This window comes from Malaya genurostris, chromosome 1, assembly GCF_030247185.1.
Source record: "Malaya genurostris strain Urasoe2022 chromosome 1, Malgen_1.1, whole genome shotgun sequence".
Classification (NCBI taxonomy): Eukaryota; Metazoa; Arthropoda; class Insecta; order Diptera; family Culicidae; genus Malaya; species Malaya genurostris.
In genome coordinates this window covers 92,239,555-92,260,259 of record NC_080570.1, presented here as the reverse complement: position 1 = coordinate 92,260,259, position 20,705 = coordinate 92,239,555, and the positions used below count along the sequence as shown (strand labels likewise).

At 35.6% G+C, this 20,705-nt stretch overlaps 1 protein-coding gene across 1 annotated transcript in view; it reads right to left on the bottom strand.

Moving 5' to 3' along the window:
• The window catches only part of LOC131440732 (homeobox protein slou), a 65,287-nt gene that overhangs the window by 42,523 nt on the left and 2,059 nt on the right, over positions 1-20,705 (bottom strand). The window contains exon 2 of the mRNA XM_058612260.1: positions 10,721-11,021. Within this exon, the coding sequence (XP_058468243.1) occupies positions 10,721-11,021 (301 nt within the window). The remainder of the gene's footprint in view (positions 1-10,720; positions 11,022-20,705) is intronic.

Below are 20,705 nucleotides of genomic sequence, written 5' to 3'. Positions count from 1 at the left end.
TTGAAGGTCGTTAACGACTAATTCGGTTTCTGTATAGTGATTAGATCTCTAAACAGATGCGGATTTTAGATACTTAAATTGGATTAATTGGATTCTAAATTATATCTAAAGGCACTGAAACCAAACAGCGTTTGATACAGAGGATGCAAAAGGTTGCTAAAGAAATTGTAAGCTACATCCAACGTAACGGTTTTTATATTATATAGGAGTCCTAGTAAAGCAACCTTTCGGAATATTTATAAATTCGTGCATGTGAATTTGTTCATTCTGGATAAATCAACCATCAAATACCAGTTTTAATCCACCTGTGGTGTAATGACGCCTTTCTCATATTATTTCTTATCTCCTGTATATTATAGTAGGATTCATCAAAATACTGCAAAAAAAAAAAGTCTTGAAAATCATATATAAGTAAATTAATTAGTAATGAAAATCATAATATTTTATATAAGAAAATAAAGTGAGCTTCAATATATAGATTTTTCCACTTTTTCTGTAAACGAAAACTGATTACCAGTGTAGTGAAATTTGAAACAGTTTTGAGTAAAACTTAGTTGATAGTTGTTGATAACTTCTATTTGAATCTGATTTTATGTAAATCTGAAATGAGAATAAAAATTGAGATATCCTTATGGCATCTAGAGACATTTAAGTTGAATCTAATATGGTAAAAATCGATTTAGCCATCTTCGAGCAAACAGAGTGACACTGTTTTCTTGTTCTATCACACATAATCTTGTAATTCAGGAACTGAAAATCGTGCCCGAGTTTCGATTTAAATTTAGGTTTGTGAAAGTCAGTTCAGTTCATCCTATGATAAAAGTTAATCACATTTTTGGTGCATATCATCCTGCAATTCCGGAACCGGAAGTCGTATACTGAAAAAAATCAAGGATCTCATATGACCTTAGGACCATTTATTTGAATCTAAGTTTGTGATGTAGTTTCAGCCATCTCCAAGAAAATCGAGTGACATTATTTTCACTTTTTTGTGCATATCACCCTGTCACTCTGGAACCAGAAGTCGGATTCGAGTGAAATTAAGGAACTTTGTATAGAATCATAAAATCTTTTATAGACTTCACGACAACTAGTTGTGAAGACCAATAACCTATTCATAGAACCGTCAACGCTGGACGAATTACGAAATAAAATTCTTTGATTCAGCATAATGTTTACTAAATAATATCCATGTAGGTTTCGGAAGCGTCAACTGAAAACTATTGTAATAATGTACAGGGTGATTTTTTAAGAGCTTGAGAACTTTTTTAAACAATAAAACGCATAAAATTTGCAAAATCTCATCGGTTCTTTATTTTAAACGTTAGATTGGTACATGACATTTACTTTTTGAAGATAATTTCATTTAAATGTTGACCGCGGCTGCGTCTTAGGTGGTCCATTCGGAAAGTCCAATTTTGGGCAACTTTTTCGAGCATTTCGGCCGGAATAGCCCGAATTTCTTCGGAAATGTTGTCTTCCAAAGCAGGAATAGTTACTGGCTTATTTCTGTAGACTTTAGACTTGACGTAGCCCCACAAAAATAGTCTAAAGGCGTCAAATCGCATGATCTTGGTGGCCAACTTACCGGTCCATTTCTTGAGATGAATTGTTCTCCGAAGTTTTCCCTCAAAATGGCCATAGAATCGCGAGCTGTGTGGCATGTAGCGCCATCTTGTTGAAACCACATGTCAACCAAGTTCAGTTCTTCCATTTTTGGCAACAAAAAGTTTGTTAGCATCGAACGATAGCGATCGCCATTCACTGTAACGTTGCGTCCAACAGCATCTTTGAAAAAATACGGTCCAATGATTCCACCAGCGTACAAACCACACCAAACAGTGCATTTTTCGGGATGCATGGGCAGTTCTTGAACGGCTTCTGGTTGCTCTTGACTCCAAATGCGGCAATTTTGCTTATTTACGTAGCCATTCAACCAGAAATGAGCCTCATCGCTGAACAAAATTTGTCGATAAAAAAGCGAATTTTCGAATGGACCACCTAAGACGCAGCCGCGGTCAACATTTAAATGAAATTATCTTCAAAAAGTAAATGTCATGTACCAATCTAACGTTTAAAATAAAGAACCGATGAGATTTTGCAAATTTTATGCGTTTTATTGTTTAAAAAAGTTCTCAAGCTCTTAAAAAATCACCCTGTATAAGTGCGACAATTTTGTTTGTACATAATCTGCGTTATATGAGAATAAGAAAAGGTGACTAACGATACATTTGAATCGAACTCTTCATTATTACGGTACATTTCACAGCTTTGTGAATACCAGAATGGAAGCCAAGCTAAAATCATGACATTCACAAATACTGACTCATGCGCATTTTTCCATCACTTGCCACTCACAGCCGCCATAGCTACCACGCGTTGGCAAGGTGAAATATAGCGCAAAATGGGGGAATCGTATTGTTCTGATTGCAACGAAGCTGACATCGAGAGAGTGTACGTTGTAGAGGGAGAAAAAATAACCCCCCAATTTACGATGCCTATTGCTTGGAAGAAAAGTGGGGACTTAAAGCTGTGGGATGTTGGAATAACAACGATAAAGTGTGAACAGCGAGCGCTTCATATTTTTCCACGAACATAACCAAAGGTGAAGAACAGTACACTGAGATATTTTTTGACACGTTTTTTAATGGGGCTTTTTGCGCGAATTTCCGAAGTTAGCGGTTTTATACGCGGTTTTTCGAAGTTATCAAAGTAGCCTTTCGAAATATTCATAAATTCGTGCATGTGGATTTCTTCGTTATGGATAAATCAACCATTAAAACCTGTTTAATCCACCTAGTGGTGTAATGACGCCTTTCTCATATTATTTCTTATCTCCTGTATATTATAGCAGGATTCAAATCGTATCGGTTGATCTGTTAACAATTGTTTTATTTACTCAATTATCATCATCGACCTCATTCAGATGACCCACCCTGTATTTTACTCAACTGCGCATAATACTCACTACAATACCAGAATACTTCGATCTAGCAGAAATTTCCTCACGTAGACTGTAGAAATAATTTAGTGCCAACGCATACTGAAAAATATTTGACTTGACCACCAAATGCGTTCCTTAAATATTAAAGAAAACATTCCAGATTTTCATAGGAGGGTGAGGGTCTACAAAAGTTGAAGTTTAAAAGTCTACGAAAGTTTGGAGGGTAGTTAATTACCGAGCCACGTAGATTTATGAATGGTAATTTACTAGTAAACGTCCAAACATATAGCCATTCGTGATCGCAATGCAACTGAAATATTAGTAGTTTTTTTTAGAACTGTCATTTTTGAATATTAATTCAAGACGAAAGAGCTTTAGGCCGAAACAAATATCAATCTAGTTGAATTTTTACGATTATTTCGCCAAAAACAAACTATGCTGCACAATCTTTGTAGGACTTAGAAACAATTGTATGCAAAAGCATTGAAAACCGTATTTAGCTTTGGTAAAATTAATTCAAATCTCTTTTTAATTCCGCCGCCTTTCTCATATTATTTGAAATTTCTAAAACATCATTAGAAGATTCTGTCAACTTTTTTTTAAAATAACTATTTATTGGAACATGAGTTAAAATTAAATTATTAAGATTTAAATTGGGTGTTCAGCCACAAGTGGTGACTTTTCAGCCCTATTATATATATTGGTTTGGATTTGGTTGTTATCATGAGGATATCATTTGCTACCGCAATTCAGGGATTTTTGTGTAGGGAAAATTCTAAACCTACTTGTATTGTGTGATGGGGAAAAGGAACTTATATACTAACTTACTAACTTACAGAGAGCGAAACCAGGGAGGACGCTTCAAAATCATTTTCAGAATTTTATTCTGAATCCTTCCTGGTGGAACAACAACTTGACCAAATTGGTACTGCATAAAGTATGGCTGGTCTGAAAATTTGTTTATAAATTAACAATTTGTTTTTTAGACAGAGCTTAGAATTTCTGTTTATGAGATGATACAAGCATTTAATATATTTATTACACTTTGCCTGGATTCCTTCAATGTGATCCTTGAAAGTGAGTTTTTTGTCATACGTTAAACCTAAGTATTTAGCTTGATCAGACCATGTCAATTCCGAGCCATTCAATTTGAGAATGTGATTATTGTTTGGTTTAATAAAAGAAGCTCTTGGCTTATGAGGAAAGATAATTAATTGCGTTTTTGCTGCATTTGGTTTAATTTTCCATTTTGACAGATAATCACTGAAAATATTTAAACTTCTTTGTAGGCGACTGCAGATCAATAAATGTAAATTCACAAAATATTTTTATCTGTGTGTGCAGTGGCGTACCAACGTTTGTTTTGCGAGAAAAAAATCTAGACTCCATCTCCAGATAGATGACTTGGGCGATCAAAAAAAAGGTCCCAAAAATTGATTTGTCGCCTTCCTGAAAACGATGCCCCGGTGCGAGTTCCTCCTTCGTCCCCCCTAGATACACCACTGACCATGTGACATCGTACACTATTGTAATATTATGTATAGACGCTTAAGTCTGTTTATAAGGTTTGAAATTTCATTATCAGACAAGTGACACTCCTTTGACCGAGACCCCCATTATGAATCGTTCTTTGTATTACAAATTAGAGAATCTACCCAGATACCTATTTCATTGCCAGCTTGGGATAATTAAAATCAAATTAAAATTCTCAAATGCTTTTCTCACAGTCAATGAACGAAGCCATCAGCGAGGAACCAAAAGATTGGGGTTATGTCGAAACGGTAGCGAGAATTTCTCTCATCCGTGTAATTAATTTAATGATTGCGTGAATTTTAGAAAGTGTATAGAAACACTGAACCGACAGAAATCCTCTGTGGATGAGGATCCACTTTGTCTTAAGCATCTTTACGATATTTGAGGAGAGGTTTGGCTGGAAGGAACAAGACAAGTTTTCAGCACACGTCTCCTTCCGCAAATATCCAGCCGAAATCGTACTAATTCGATTAAGCCCTTAACATTTTTCACTCCTTTGAAATTGTCTCGTCGTTTTATTGTACTGGCACGGGTGAATACCGGTTGTTCACGCCGTAGTTAGCAGGAGCGATTTTCCGTATTGCATGGTTCGTAAAAGATATCCCTTGGAGGGTATTTTCTAATGCTAAGCTTGTTTTCTTTACAGAAAAGCGATTTGTAAGCTCGGATGGAGTGGTTGAATTTGCATTCTAAACGGATTCTAATATTTGATAAACGAACCCCAAAGCTGAGGTACGAATTTCTCCGTTACGATCCAATTCGTTTATTGTGTCATATATATATATATATATATATATATATATATATATATATATATATATATATATATATATATATATATATATATATATATATATATATATATATATATATATATATATATATATATATATATATATATATATATATATATATATATATATATATATATATATAATCATTATAATGTTGGAGCACACGATTTTAATTTTTATTCCTACCAGTGATCGATATTTTAATTAAAAACATCAGTCACTGTGGGATATAATAAACAGAGATTTTCCGATTGAAACAGACGTACACAGCGTCATTGTGGGGACGTTTGTGGGGGAAGTAGAAATCAATTCGTTTTATGTAAATTTTCCATCGGAAGTAGAGATAGTGCCGAGAATTTTGGTGCTGAACCGATTCAATTTATCGATGCCCACAAAGGTTTTTTTTTCATCTTTTTTGTCGATATGGCGTTACTGATCCATTAAAAGTTTGCTGTGTTCTGGATGGTACGGCATGCAATTGGATTTGGAAAATAGGAGCAAATTGTTCTCGCACTCTGCAATTTTGTGCCATCCGGTCTTTTAGAATGCATAACATTCTGTGAGTATACGAAATAAAAAGTACAGAATATAGTATCACTAAACCTATTGATGCTCTTCTTATGTGTTTATCTTCTTCATCCTGATATATCTATAGAATAACAAAATCTATTTTGACTTAAAAATCCAACAGAGTTTAAATTTGTCATATAATTGAATTACGAGCAGGTACTCAAGACGTTGTATTTTAGAATAATGATGATTGACAAGATATCTTGTTCGTTGAAAATTAAGAACATTCACAAATGACGTACACGATTGTTTGATACGTATTAGCATATGAAGAGTGTATTTTAAGAGCTTTCTGATTTGAAAATTTCAATAAAACACATGCCAAATTATGAAATGGCCATTTTTTTATTCGGTTGATAATTTCTTGACATGTAACATTTAAATATGATTTCGAGGCATATGGCTTCCACGACTATTTTTCACAAAGCTCATCCTGCAGGCCCTATTATCGACCACTTTTTTTAAATCAATAATTTCATGCATCCTCAAAAAAAAATCGAGTGGCGTCAAATTACTCGAACGCGGAAGCCAATTCACCGGTCTGTTCCTCAAAATAATGCTGTCGTTGAAATGTTCTTTTAATAAGTCGATTTTTCCGGTCGCTGTATGACAATTGTCACCTTTCTGTTAAAACCACATTTGGTCCACATCCATATCTTGAAGATTAATTGATTGTGGTTCATTTTTAATTTTCACATTTTTAAATAATTAAGGGCACTGGCTTGAACCACAGCAATATTTGCTTCTGTCCGTACTCTTCCTATTTTTGTCGATGACTTGGCATCCAGAAGAGTGAATGTATTTGGTAATTACGTTCTTTATGGTGGTCTTGGACGGCCGATTATGTGCACCATAAAATTCACGAAGTGCTTTATAAACAGTTTTAATTGAACACTGTTTTTGACAATAAATTTCCACGATTTGGAAGCATTGTTCTGGATGATTTACCAAACAATACTGAGTAGAAACGTCACTTAATACTGTCAAAACAACTTTCAGACAATACAGTAATCCTTATTGAAAAAACCCTTCTTAATCCACCTAGTGGTGTGATAATGCCTTTCTCTTCTTTCATAACAGTCTCATGAAAATATGTTTCATACATTTATTAAATAATTTTAGACACCAATTGATTCGGATTGATTCGAGTAGTTCACAAAAGCATGCTTCAGTGTTTATGTCACACAGTCAGCATCATTTTTCCCAAACTAGTGCTTGACATTTGCGTTGCCTATTTGTATGAGAACAGTGATGCTTATCTAAAAAAAGCCTTCTTAGTCCACTTAGTGATGTTTTCATATATCTTGAAAAATCACCATAGGGGGGAGTACAAGAAATTTTCGAAATCGAAAAAAAAATTTTGATGCCAAAAGGCTTAGAATTGCATAAAACGTCGAGATTTAGTGTCATCTCGAAAAAAAAAATTTTTGAAAAAATCGACTTTTTGGGACTTATGAAAAAATATGAAAATTCTCAGTCCCAGAAAGTTGATTTTTTCAAAAAAAAATATTTTTGAGATGACACTAAATTTCGATGTTTTATGCAATTTTAAGAGTTTTGGCATCAAAAAAAATTTTCGATTTTGGAAATTTCATGTACTCCCCCCTATGGTGCTTTTTCAAGATCGAAAATTGCCAAACCTTTACCACCGGGCAGCACCCCTTAAGCATGTCCGATTTAGGTCAAATTTTGCATAAAGGCTTTTTTCGAGGTGCTTAAACTTTTGAGCACTAGAACTTTACGAAAATAGAGTTGATCCCAAAATTTTGGCACCCTTATATATATAAGAGCGGTAAAAATCAACGTGTTTTGTCGGTTACGTCACTTATACCATCATATATCTGGAACCAAAAGTCACAACCATTTGATCTTCGAACTTGATCAACGGCCCAACAGTAGCTTTCAAACGAGCCCAAGTTTGTTAAAATCGGATCAGCCATCTCTGAGAAAATTGAGCGCGTTCAAATACAACACTTTTTGTCGGTTACGTCACTTATACGATCATATCTCCGGAACCAAAACTCACAACCATTTGATCTTCGAAATTGATCAATGGTCCGACAGTAGCTTTCAAACGAGCCCAAGTTTGTTAAAATCGGTTCAGCCATCTCTGAGAAAATTGAGCGCGTTCAAATAGCACGATTTTTGTCGGTTACGTCACTTATACAATCATATCTCCGGAACCAAAAGTCACAGCCATTTGATCTTCGAACTTGATCAATGGGCCGACAGTAGCTTTCAAACGAGCCCAAGTTTGTTAAAATCGGTTGAGCCATCTCTGAGAAAATTGAGCGCGTTCAAATATCTTCGAAAAGTGCACATACATACACACACACACACATACACACACACACACAGACATTTTCCGATCTCGTCGAGCTGAGTCGAATGGTATATAACACTATGGGTCTCCGAGGCTCCGTTCGAAAGTCGGTTTTTCCAGCAATTCTAATACCTTTCTATAGAGAAAGGCAAAACCCTTCTTAGTCCACTTAGTGGAATTTTCATATATCTTTAAAAATCACCATAGGGGGGAGTACATGAAATTTTCGAAATCGAAAAAAAATTTTTGATGCCAAAAGGCTTAGAATTGCATGAAACGTCGAGATTTTGTGTCATCTCGAAAAAAAAAATTTTTGAAAAAATCGACTTTTTGGGACTTATGAAAAAATATGAAAATTCTCAGTCCCAGAAAGTTGATTTTTTCAAAAAAATTTTTTTTTGAGATGACACTAAATTTCGATGTTTTATGCAGTTTTAAGAGTTTTGGCATCAAAAAAAATTTTCGATTTTGGAAATTTCATGTACTCCCCCCTATGGTTCTTTTTCAAGATCGATAATTGTCAAACCTTTACCACCGGGCAGCACCCCTTAAGCATGTCCGATTTAGGTCAAATTTTGCATGAAGGCTTTTTTCGAGGTGCTTAAACTTTTGAGCACTAGAACTTTACGAAAATAGAGTTGATCCCAAAATTTTGGCACCCTTATATATACAAGAGCGGTAAAAATCAACGTGTTTTGTCGGTTACGTCACTTATACCATCATATATCTGGAACCAAAAGTCACAACCATTTGATCTTCGAACTTGATCAACGGCCCGACAGTAGCTTTCAAACGAGTCCAAGTTTGTTAAAATCGGATCAGCCATCTCTGAGAAAATTGAGCGCGTTCAAATACAACGCTTTTTGTCGGTTACGTCACTTATACAATCATATCTCCGGAACCAAAAGTCACAGCCATTTGATCTTCGAACTTGATCAATGGCCCGCCAGTAGCTTTCAAACGAGTCCAAGTTTGTTCAAATCGGTTCAGCCATCTCTGAGAAAATTGAGCGCGTTCAAATACAACGCTTTTTGTCGGTTACGTCACTTATACAATCATATCTCCGGAACCAAAAGTCACAGCCATTTTATCTTCGAACTTGATCAATGCCCCGATAGTAGCTTTCAAACGAGCCCAAGTTTGTTAAAATCGGTTCAGCCATCTCTGAGAAAATTGAGCGCGTTCAAATATCTTCGAAAAGTGCACACACATACACACACACATACACACATACACACATACACACACACATACACACACACACACACACACACACACACAGACATTTTCCGATCTCGTCGAGCTGAGTCGAATTGTATATAACACTATGGGTCTCCGAGGCTCCGTTCGAAAGTCGGTTTTTCCAGCAATTCTAATACCTTTCTATAGAGAAAGGCAAAAACAAACCTCCAACAAATACCCGTTACAATCCTAAGTGAAACATAGTGTGTTATAATAATGCTATACGATCGATAATGTTTTCCATGAATTCAGTCTAGTGGTATGTGAGATTAGTTTTTCTGATGCTCGGTCAAAAAATTGAAATTGAAAATATTTGATTGTTATAATTAAGATATCACGTGGAGAAGAAAATAATTCAAAAACTAACTTACTGTTCTTCGGTTGTGAGATTGCTATGGTGGAACAAGTTAGATATCGATTCAAAACATAATTGATCTGTCTACATTGATTGAAGGCTAAGAGAACATATATGGTTCTTGGCCAATCTAGACGAGTTTTTGATAAGTCAACGTTCACTGTATTTTAAACTTCTTGAATCAACCTTAGTCTCATTTTTTTTTAATTATTAAGTATTTTGTATTAAAACTAGTGAGTTTTATGGAAAAATTATCACTATCACCACGTATTTCCTTAAAACGTTGAATGGTAACTAGCTTGTTTGCTGGCTGCATTCGATCCGTGCTAATTCAATCGGCTGAACAAAATTGACTAAGGCTATCAACCATTGCCGTCTATTTGCCTAAGTATTATCTTCTTTTTTGCATGCACATTGCTGAAATCGTCCGCTTGTTGCTTCATCGTGGCCATTGCTACTGTCGCGACAGAACGAATGTACTAGAGTCATGCATTTGGCTCCGTTGATGCTTCGATGCAACGAAAACGCACTCTGTTTCGAATTGATACCTGCAATTCTTCCGTTCGACTTTTTCTGGTTAAACCGATTGTGTTGGAACTTTTTATGTTTTTTTTTTTGGGAATGTCTGCTCGCAGCAAGCTTAGTAGGGATCAGGTATTTTGCAATTTCATCAATTTTACCATTCCGGAATAGGACCAAGTATGATGAATCGTTTTAACCGTTCGATTGTACTCTTGGTTGGACGATGCAGACGAAATGACAAAAAGCACAAGGAAGTTAAAACTATTTGTCAAACGCCTGTATATCGATTGAATTTGATTTTTTCTGCAACCTGAATCGCTTTAGCTTCTGATTTGTTTGGTGGTACGAATTCGAATGGACATATCAAATGCGTTCTTTACATATGTTCAATGTGCTCAAGTTAACAGAAGCTTAGAAGAAGTGCATTTAGAATTTACCTGATCGTGAGTCACTCTGGTCGTCGTCTATTTTATCCTCCCGGTCGAAACCACTCCAGAACTTGTTACTACAATTAGTACTATGATTGCTGGAATTATTGTTTTGACTACTATCAGTGTTGTTGTTGTTGATATTACTGCTGTTGTTATTGATTTGGTTATGTTTGCCATTGAACTTATTCGGGTCGAGAATATTTTCAACAGAGAAAGCTAATCGCTTTGGTGTAGTTTCCTGATCACTGTTGGTCATTGATTTTGCACTACTACTGTCCATGGAACGAGTAAGATCAACTGGACAACCCTGCAAAATTAATACGTTCGTTAGTCTTATAAATAACAGTATTATCACAGTTATAAATAGCAAAACAAAATACTGTTCGAGATTAAACTTCATACATATATATATTTGCAAAAATATCTGACAATAATATTCCACGGATGATAGATATCAGCTATTTGAAGTGTTTGCAAAAACGAGTTGTTCGCTGCTTTCTATTAGTTTACTTCAGCCGTCGTCGAACGACGTTTGGTTGTTTTTAATCGCTAACAGCACGCATAAAAAAAATTGAATTTTGCAGAAGACCTAATCCCTTATACGATGCAATTCATAAAGACAAATAACAAAAATCAGTTCGGTTTTACATCTCCCTTCCAAATCAGTCGATAAAACAAAACCGCTTACGTTCGAGACAGAAGAAACCAAGTACAGTATTGTGTAGTGAACAATAGAACGACTTCGGAATGAGTGAACCAAACGAACAAAAGCTACCGTCGACACGAAAAAATACAATTGTTGTTGACTTCAGGCAGTGCAAAATTCGACCTTCGAAACGAGAACTTGAAGGTTTGCTTAAGGAGCAAATGCATCTTGACATTAAACGTGTACATTTACTTCAATGCAATAAGACGGATAATGTTGTTTACATCCAGATTTTTTATAAAGAGTTGGATGCAATTCAATTCGCAAAAGACAATAACAATGTGCACTATGTGAAGCACGAAAACATTAAGTACAAAATTCCAGTATATATGGAAGATAGTGCTATAGAAGTGCGTGTCATCGATCCTATTCGTAAAACTATGTCCCAATACGGAGAGACTCTCTCTATCGAAAAAGAAAAGTGGAAGAATTTTTCTCCGGTATTCTAAATGGCGTACGTTTGTTACGCATGCCCTTCTTATGTGACATTCGGTCAGGATACAGGAATCCCGTGCAAATCACTTGTTACCTATGACAAACAGATGGCCACATGTCAATATTGCCAAAAAGCTGTTCACTACGGTAAGCCATGTGATAAACTGGACAAGAAGACAACTACACCAAAGGACAACGGTGCTTCCTTCACACCAACCCAAGCAACCCCAGTACACCTGTGACAGTCACCAACAACAGTGAAGCATCCCCTTCAACGAAACCATCCAACGTATACCCTATAGAACAAAGTACACCAGTTGCAGTTAACAACTTACCATCCAACCAACCAGCAACTGCAAACAAGGTCTTAATATCCTATAAAACATCTTGCTTTTTATTCAGATTCGACTTCCGTTTTAGGATTGTCGATATCCAAATAAAGTTATTTCTGTTTTAAGGGTATTCAGTTTTCGATTCGGAAGGTACCAAAAAAATTAATTCGCGCTACGATTTCTCAAAGATGTCTACACTGATTTTCAAACATTTCGAATCAAATGTAAACTATACAGCTTCTTAGGTGAATTTAACTGACTTCGGCTACACCGATTTTCGAATTCCGGTTCCAGTGTCGAATCATTTCTCAAAGATCAATCGTTTTCTCAAAAAAGGCCAAATCGAACACCAAACCAATAATTCAAATTGAATCACTTAAGGTCCCATACAATATTGATGAAATTTATTCGATTCTGATTTTGGAATTGCAGGGTGATGAGTTTTTAAAATTCAAACCGATATAGAAGATGACAATCCCAAAAAGCTTTGAAGTTTGACTCAACACTATTGCAAATTATTTGTCATATTAATTTATGGCCATACGAATCGTTTTGGGTTCCTGAATACCGCCCTTTGAAGTACTGTAAATAATGCCAAAAATATTCTAAAGTGGAACTTACTCTGATATCTCATGGAATGTTCAATCGATTGTCACACGCTTAGATTCAAATTTGATCCGATGTGCAGTTCCGACATTAAAGGATAATGAGTGAATAAAATTTCAAACTGCCGCTTAAATCGATGGTCATTAAATAAAATGTCATGAGAACTAAAACATCGAATACATGCCAAAAAACCTGTTTTAATCCACCTAGTGGTGTAATGATGCCTTTTTCATATCAATCATACTATTATCTATAATACTGTGGTATTCTACAAAATAATTTTCTTAGATTCCTAAAAGAATAACCGAAATCGGTTTGTTTGACCGTCTACAGATAAAAACTATTAATTGGAGAAGATTTGAGTAGGAATTAGAAAACTTTTTACGACTTTATGGTATACAATTTTTAACACACTTTACCTTATATTTCCGCATCCGGAAGTCGGATAAGGATGAAATTCAGGAATTACGTATGGGACCACAGGACCTTTCATTTGAACCTAAGTTTATGAAAATCGGTCGTGCCATCTATAAGAAAAGCTAGAAAACATATTTTCATATTTTTGCACATTTTACCCCATAACTCCGGAACCGGAATTCGGATTCAAACAATATTCAGGAATTTTGTATGGGACTACAAGACCTTTTATTTGAACGCAAGTTTGTGAAAATCGGTGAGAAAAGTTAGTGCACTTATTTTCATATTTTTTTGCACATTTTACCCCATAATTCCGGAACCGGAAGCCGGATCCAAATAATATTCAAGAATTTTGTATGGGATCACAAGACCTTTCATTTGAATCTAAGTTTGTGGAAATCGGTACAACCATCTCCGAGAAAAGTTAGTGCAAAAAAAAACGTTACATACACATATACGCACACACACACACACACACACACACACACATACATACACACATACATACACACAGACATTTTGCGTACTCGACGAACTGAGTCGAATGGTATATGACACTCGGCCCTCCGGGCCTCGGTTTAAGGTGAAATGTAGCGGAATGCGAAAATCGCGTTTTTGATCAATTATTCAAAAACTAGACCGATTTTCGAAAAACCAAAAACACTTAAGTTTTCGAAATCAAATTTATCATAACTAAGTATTCCTAGAATTTTGAAATTTTGCTTTGCCGACCCGTAATTGGTTTTTGAAATGTATAAACGGTCACTATTCCGTCCCACGGGGATGATTTTAGAACTGAAAAGTAGTGTTTGTTGCAGAATTTCACAAAGAATCTGAAAATGCAACTAAAAATTATAAAATTCTATCTAAAACAACCGAAAATTGAAAAAGTTTACATAAACTTTCCTGCATTTTTTTATTGCTTGCGCGCTGCTGTTTCATATTGAGGTGGTGTGAGAAATGCACGGTGGGCACGGTGGCATTATATCGTGAGCAAAAATTACATATCAAATAATGACGCAATTATGCAATATTGGGTTTTGTGTTGAAATAAAAACGAGTTGAATACAATAAAATGGGTATTGTAAGAAATCGTTTATTTTCTAAGTAACTGTCATTTATATCGCTAATAATGTCCAATTCTGTTGAGTTCAATGCATGTTGTTGCTGAAGCAATAAACCTTGGCTGTGTAATATCGTATAACAGGTATTATTTTAGATTGTACCGTATTGGAAGAATACTGAATCCACACCAGGAAAATGTCTAAGTGTGGAAGTCTTGGAATTACATTCCTTTTAAAAATTTGGCCTTTCTGTTTTAACAGACTTCGCAGCCGACTCATAGCATAGCTTCGATTACATGGCTAGTGCTACGATCCGATTGACACAACAGAAATAATACTTTCTACTTATTCGAAGATGATAATGAAAGTCAATTAGAATAGAATATATTTGCATTGAATGTATTCGATAAGTAAATTGGACAACGCTCTATTGTGCGAGTCAAGTAAATACTTTTACGTAAATTCTATCTCGTCGGCGGGAAGGCCTGGTGAACGACTGGCAAAGATATCGAAAATACTTGAATGTTATCTCGTCTTCAATCGTTCTTTTGAAGGAGAATCCATGCTTGCTACTAAACTCAGACATATACATGATTAGCAAGTTGATCAATACATATACATATAGCCTCATGTTAGTCATTCATAATTACTCATGATTTATAGCTCTAGTGTAAGAGTAATCACTAACAATAACGATTGAATTAGCATATATTCAAAGTGTGAAGGATTCAAAAATCCATTACGTCCAGTCTTTTTTACAAGCCAATATAACGAGAGGTAAACCCACTGCGCTCAATCATTGAAAAAAGTTCTTGTTTCTATGTATCCGTTTTTCTTGGTATGCTTTGTGCGACGGTTCGTTCAACTGAAGCGGATAAAATTTTGTGCGCATTTTATGAAGCTACATTTCACCTTAAAAGTCGGTTTTCACAGTGATTGCATAACCTTTCTATATAAGAAAGGCAAAACCTGCGGATTGGTAAAAAAGGTGTCATCCCACTGCTAGGTGGATTAAGCGCGTTTCAGTAGATCAACCAACGTACACAACTGTATTTTTCCAATATTTTTCGTTGGGCATATCGTTTTTGTATATCATTAAAACAATTGAATTATTTTTATTATAATAAGTTATTCGACAAAATAAAAATTATTATAATAGCTTTTTAGTAAGCTCTTGTAACGAGGAAGATTCTGTAAACAATAAAATCGATCAATATCAATTCAGTCGAACTGGAGATAATTGCCCTCATTCTGAATAACGACGTATTAATTTTTCGATCGAATGTGGTTGTATTGTCACTCTATATGACGATTTCAAATCTTTGACACTCATCGCCCTGTAACTGCGGAACCGGAAGTCGGATCCGGATGAAATTTCACAGTAGCTTTAAAGACAGTATGAACTTTAATTCAAATCAAGATTTGTGAAAATCGGTTCAAACATCGCAGAGAAATCGAAGTGAATTTAGTTTTAGGAGTTTTCCTTCTCCACTTTCGGTGCTCTCGGAACAGGAAAAGGGGGGACCAGTAGTGCCGATTTAAGTTTTCATGCCCACAAACTAACAAGCTCTGCAAACTAGCAGAATTTTTCAGACAGTTTTATGGGATTTGTATCTGTTTTTAACCATCGTTCGTGGAAAAATATATAAGACCTTTCATTTGAATCTTAGTTTGCAAAAATCGGTTGATTTATTCCAGAGATAATTGAGTGTGAACTTTTTCTCAAATTTTCACATATTACCATATAACTCTGGAACCAGAAGTCACATTCAAATGAAATTCAATAGCAAGCTATGGGACCATAATACCTTTTATTTGAATTTCAGTTTGTGAAAATCGGTCTGAAAAAAGTGAGTGCATATTTTTTTCATTTTTTTTGGTACATATCATCCTATATCTCCGAAACCGAAAGTCGGATCGGAACGAAATTCAAAAGCAGGCTATGGGACTATGAGACCTTTCATTTGAATCTTTGTTTGTGAAAATCGGTTTAGCCATCTCTGAGAGAAGTGAGTGCATATTTTTGTTACATACACACACATACACACACTCACGGACACACACACAGACATTTGCTCAGTTCGTCGAGCTGAGTCGAATGGTATATGACATTCAGCCCTCCGGCCCTCGTTTGAAAAGTTGATTTTGACTGTGATTTCATAGCCTTTCTATATGAGAAAGGCAAAAATGGAACCGATTTTAAGATATGAACTTGATTTTGATGTACGGCTTGTAAAATAATGCCACATGTATCACTGTAGTTCCATTACCGGAAGTCGGATTCAAAAAAGAATGAATAAAGTTCTATGGGGCTATAACACTTTCCATATGAGCAAGAGTTTGTGAAAATTAGTAACAGACAGCTCAGCAAAATCAAGTGCATAATTTTGTCACAGACACGCACAAATGGACATTCGTATTCATACACATTCAGTGCCAAATAGATATTTTGCAACATTGACGAACTGGTTCGAATGGTATATGAACTCTTGTGGGACTCGATTCGGAACTTTCACTTCTGTTGCGACTGAATCGACAGTACCAGAGTTTCGTTAATTTGAAGTTATTACACCTCTGTTGTGTGTCGAAAGTTTTCGAAAACTCGTGTTGTAAACGTATCTTTTACGTACCGATCGTAAGTAATTTACTATTGGTGAAGTTTTTAACATTTTTAAAATTTTAAAAACCAATTCTTCCGCCGAGAATCTTTGAACACGGCCATTCGACCGCGTACGCGACACTCAACTGAAATTGTTGATGGGTGATTAGGCACGGACTTACATTTACCGGACTTTCATCTGTGGGGCTATTTGAAGCGTAAGGTGTATGCCAGTAAACTAAAGACTATTGAAGAACTAAAATTAATTAATTTTGTTCATTTTTCAAAATCAGCGTATCAATGGCGGAGTTATTGAACATTTGAATAGGTTCTGTCCAGATGGCACACTGTGTAAGCTTTTGAGAATTCCCTCAGCCATCTTCGAGCTCATGGAGTACATGTGTTTGTCACATAGACACATACCATATTTAAAACTTTTCTCAAAACTGAGATACACTTTTTTATATGTTTTAGGAAATTCCTTCTTAGACTGTGTACTAGGCCGACATTTGTTTTCACAAATCAGCCTGTTCGCACAGGGCGCTGATCTTATAAGTCAGTTGTTGTATGTTCGAGCCCCGACCTGGAAGGATTCATAGTGTCAGTAGCATCGTAGTACTAGTCTTGCAATGATTCTGTACGCTAAGAATTGGCTGCGAAGTCTTTTGAAACAGAAAGACCAAATACCACAAAAGAAATGTAATTTCCATTGGACTCGTTAAGCAGTTTATAAATGCAATCTAGTGTCTTGTATAACGTTCGTACTGTTTTAAAAGTTCGAAAATCGATATTTTTTTACTTTGCACATTTATTGATTGTTGTAATTGTCGGTTATTATAACCATCACTTGGTGGTATTATACTATCGCTAGCCCTTCTTGTAGTGGTACTTATAGTGATGTAGAGCACTCGGCGATTACTAATCGGAACAAACGTTTAAATATCATTCCTACCCTTACTAAAACATCATCGAAGTCATCTGTTCTATTGATCATTTCCTTTTTAGTCAATTAAAGTCACATTGCTGAATATGGTCAGATGTGGTTTTTTCAAAATTCCAAACCAAATTTGTTGTGATTTGTTATCGTTTTTTTAACCGTGATGTGGTAATATTCGTTTTCACTAAGAACGATTTAGAATCAGTTCTTCCTTTCCTACCAAACACGATTCCCATAAAACAACAAGATTGAAATCGAACGTTTTAAATCAATGTGAATTTCGATTTGGATTACTCATAGGATGAGAGTTGTTATGTTTATTTGGCTTTGAGATAAACATTTTTTTTAAATTCTCGCGGACCTGTACGGTCGACGGTATTGTGTACGACGGTTGTGGTACGATTATCAATTTACGAATATAGTTAGAGTATTAACAATCAGAACTCCATCTGAAATATCTCAGCACTAACATTTCATCACTTTCTACAGTAATTTGCATGAAAATGGCCACCATCTTCCTCTGAAAGTGTAATGGAATTTTGTCCCCGTGCTAGTGCCATTTATGCGACTTCATAAGGCGATTCCATTTTATGTGATTTTTGGTTAGAATGTGAGGTATTCTTGTTAATCGCTGGTAACCAACGAGAATCGACTGATAACACGTCAGTTTTTTCTTAACATCGTACTTACACACACGGTAAACACTACACTAAAACTGCGAAAAAGGCACCTTCAACCAAAGACAAGGATAACGTTCAACAACGGTAACTAGTGATCCCAGTACTGCTGATTCAAAATCGCTTTCATCATCGAGCAACTAGCAACTGCAATCAATGTACAAAAAGATGTATCTACAGCAACTAGACATCTGCAGCAACTAGACATCTACAGCAATTCAAGACAGCGAGCAACAATAAATACGAAATGAAAACGGATACTGCAATACTTTTGACAATAACAATATTCTTAATACACGCTGGATGGACATGCTGCTCTTCTCCAAGGGTGACAACGAGATCCAATAATAAATAATAAAACTAACAAAAAATTGCTCAATCGGGCACGTGAAGGTTGTACGCAAATGAGCCAGATTTAAAAAAATATGAATAAAAGAACTGTTTAACTGCTATACTGCCGTTCCAAGTAAAACTGTCTGATATATATTGGAAGCTAAATATAATATGGGAGAATTATGTCTAGAACAGGAATATAATAACTACATAATTAAGATTTATTATAAATACCATAGCACCGCACGTATATTTCGAATTAGTTTCGTAGCATGCATTTTGATCCTCTTTTTGTTCTCTTATTTTTCAAATTTCAGTCATTTAATTGAAAAAAGATCATAAATGTTGACGATTTTAAGAAAGGCAATCGAAAATTTGATAAAAGAATAAATGCAAAAATATGCTAAAGAGTTTCAATGTACATAAATGGTATCAATGAAAGTAGTGAACTAATTCGAGCCAACATGTAAATACACTCTGCAAATCTGTTGCAAATTAGTTACTCCAAGAAAATTTTACATTGCTATGATTTAAATATCTGTACTATTTTTGATTTATTGATTATTTTAAGCGCCAACCATTTTTTAAACTACTGGGATTATTTCAAATATACTAATACTTAAATTGCTTTTTACTTAATTCATTATGAGAATTCTTAAATTGCTCGTTTTCTTCTTAAACTATTAGGTGTACAATTTTGCTTCCGTCATTTTTTTCCAAAATTTAAAGCTTTATTGCGAAAAAGTGCTTACTGATGTATTATTCAAAGTATTGTCCGTCGCTAGCGACAACTTTCTCCCATCTTTCCGGAAATTTTCGGATCCCGGCTCGACAAAAGGAGTCTTTTTTTGACGCTATCTATGAAGCAATCCATTTTTCCAACTCTTCGAAGGATTGAAAATGTTGATCTGCCAGGACGTGTGCTATCGAACGGAATAGGTGGAAGTCAGATGGGGCGACATCTGGGGAATACGGCGGGTGGGGCATGACTTCCCATTTCAGCGTTTTCAGGTACTTTTTGACCACTTTCGCGACGTGAGGCCGAGCATTGTCGTGTTGAAGGATGACTTTGCCATGTCGCTCTTGATACGGTGGCCGCTTTTCTTTTAGCCCGCGACTAAGGCGCATCAGTTGCGTTCGGTAGCGATCTCCTGTGATGGTTTAACCCGGTTTTAAGAGCTCGTAGTAAATTGCTATTCATCTTTGAAGGTTTTTTCTCTTCTACCATCAAGTTTGTCTTCGACATCGAAATCGCCATTTTTAAAACGTTGAAACCACTCCCGACACATTCTTTTACTCAGAGCAGCATCACCGTAAGTTTCTGAAAGCATTCGATGCGCTTCAGTTCCTTTTTTTCGAATTGTAACAGAAAAGTAAAACTTCCCGCAAATGGCGAGAATTGGGCGCATAAACAGACATTTTCGAGCGTGAATAATACAAAAACAAGAACAACTGTCACTGAAACGGCGATGACAATTCGTTAGGCACTGTACACACTCACTTTAAAGGCATTATCATCTATGTATTTTAACCAGCCTCAGCCGGTACAGCCACCTATCGGAAAACGGCGGAAGCAAAGTTAGTTGATAGTTGTTTAAATTCAATCTCTCAATCAAAATGAGTAATAATAGCATAACATTTAGCACAATGCATGTTTATAAAGCAGAATAATTCTTACAAATATTCTAAAACATACATAGTCGGAGGGTTTGACAGAGCCAATCATTGGGGATAATAGCACTTACAAGAGAGCCTAACAACGGAGCTAATCAAATATTGTTTAGAAGTGCTGACAACACACTAATGAAAATAACCGATATTTCATGAATACATGAATTTTATTTTGCAACAAATATGCAAATTTTTACTGGATGATCAGTTTTAT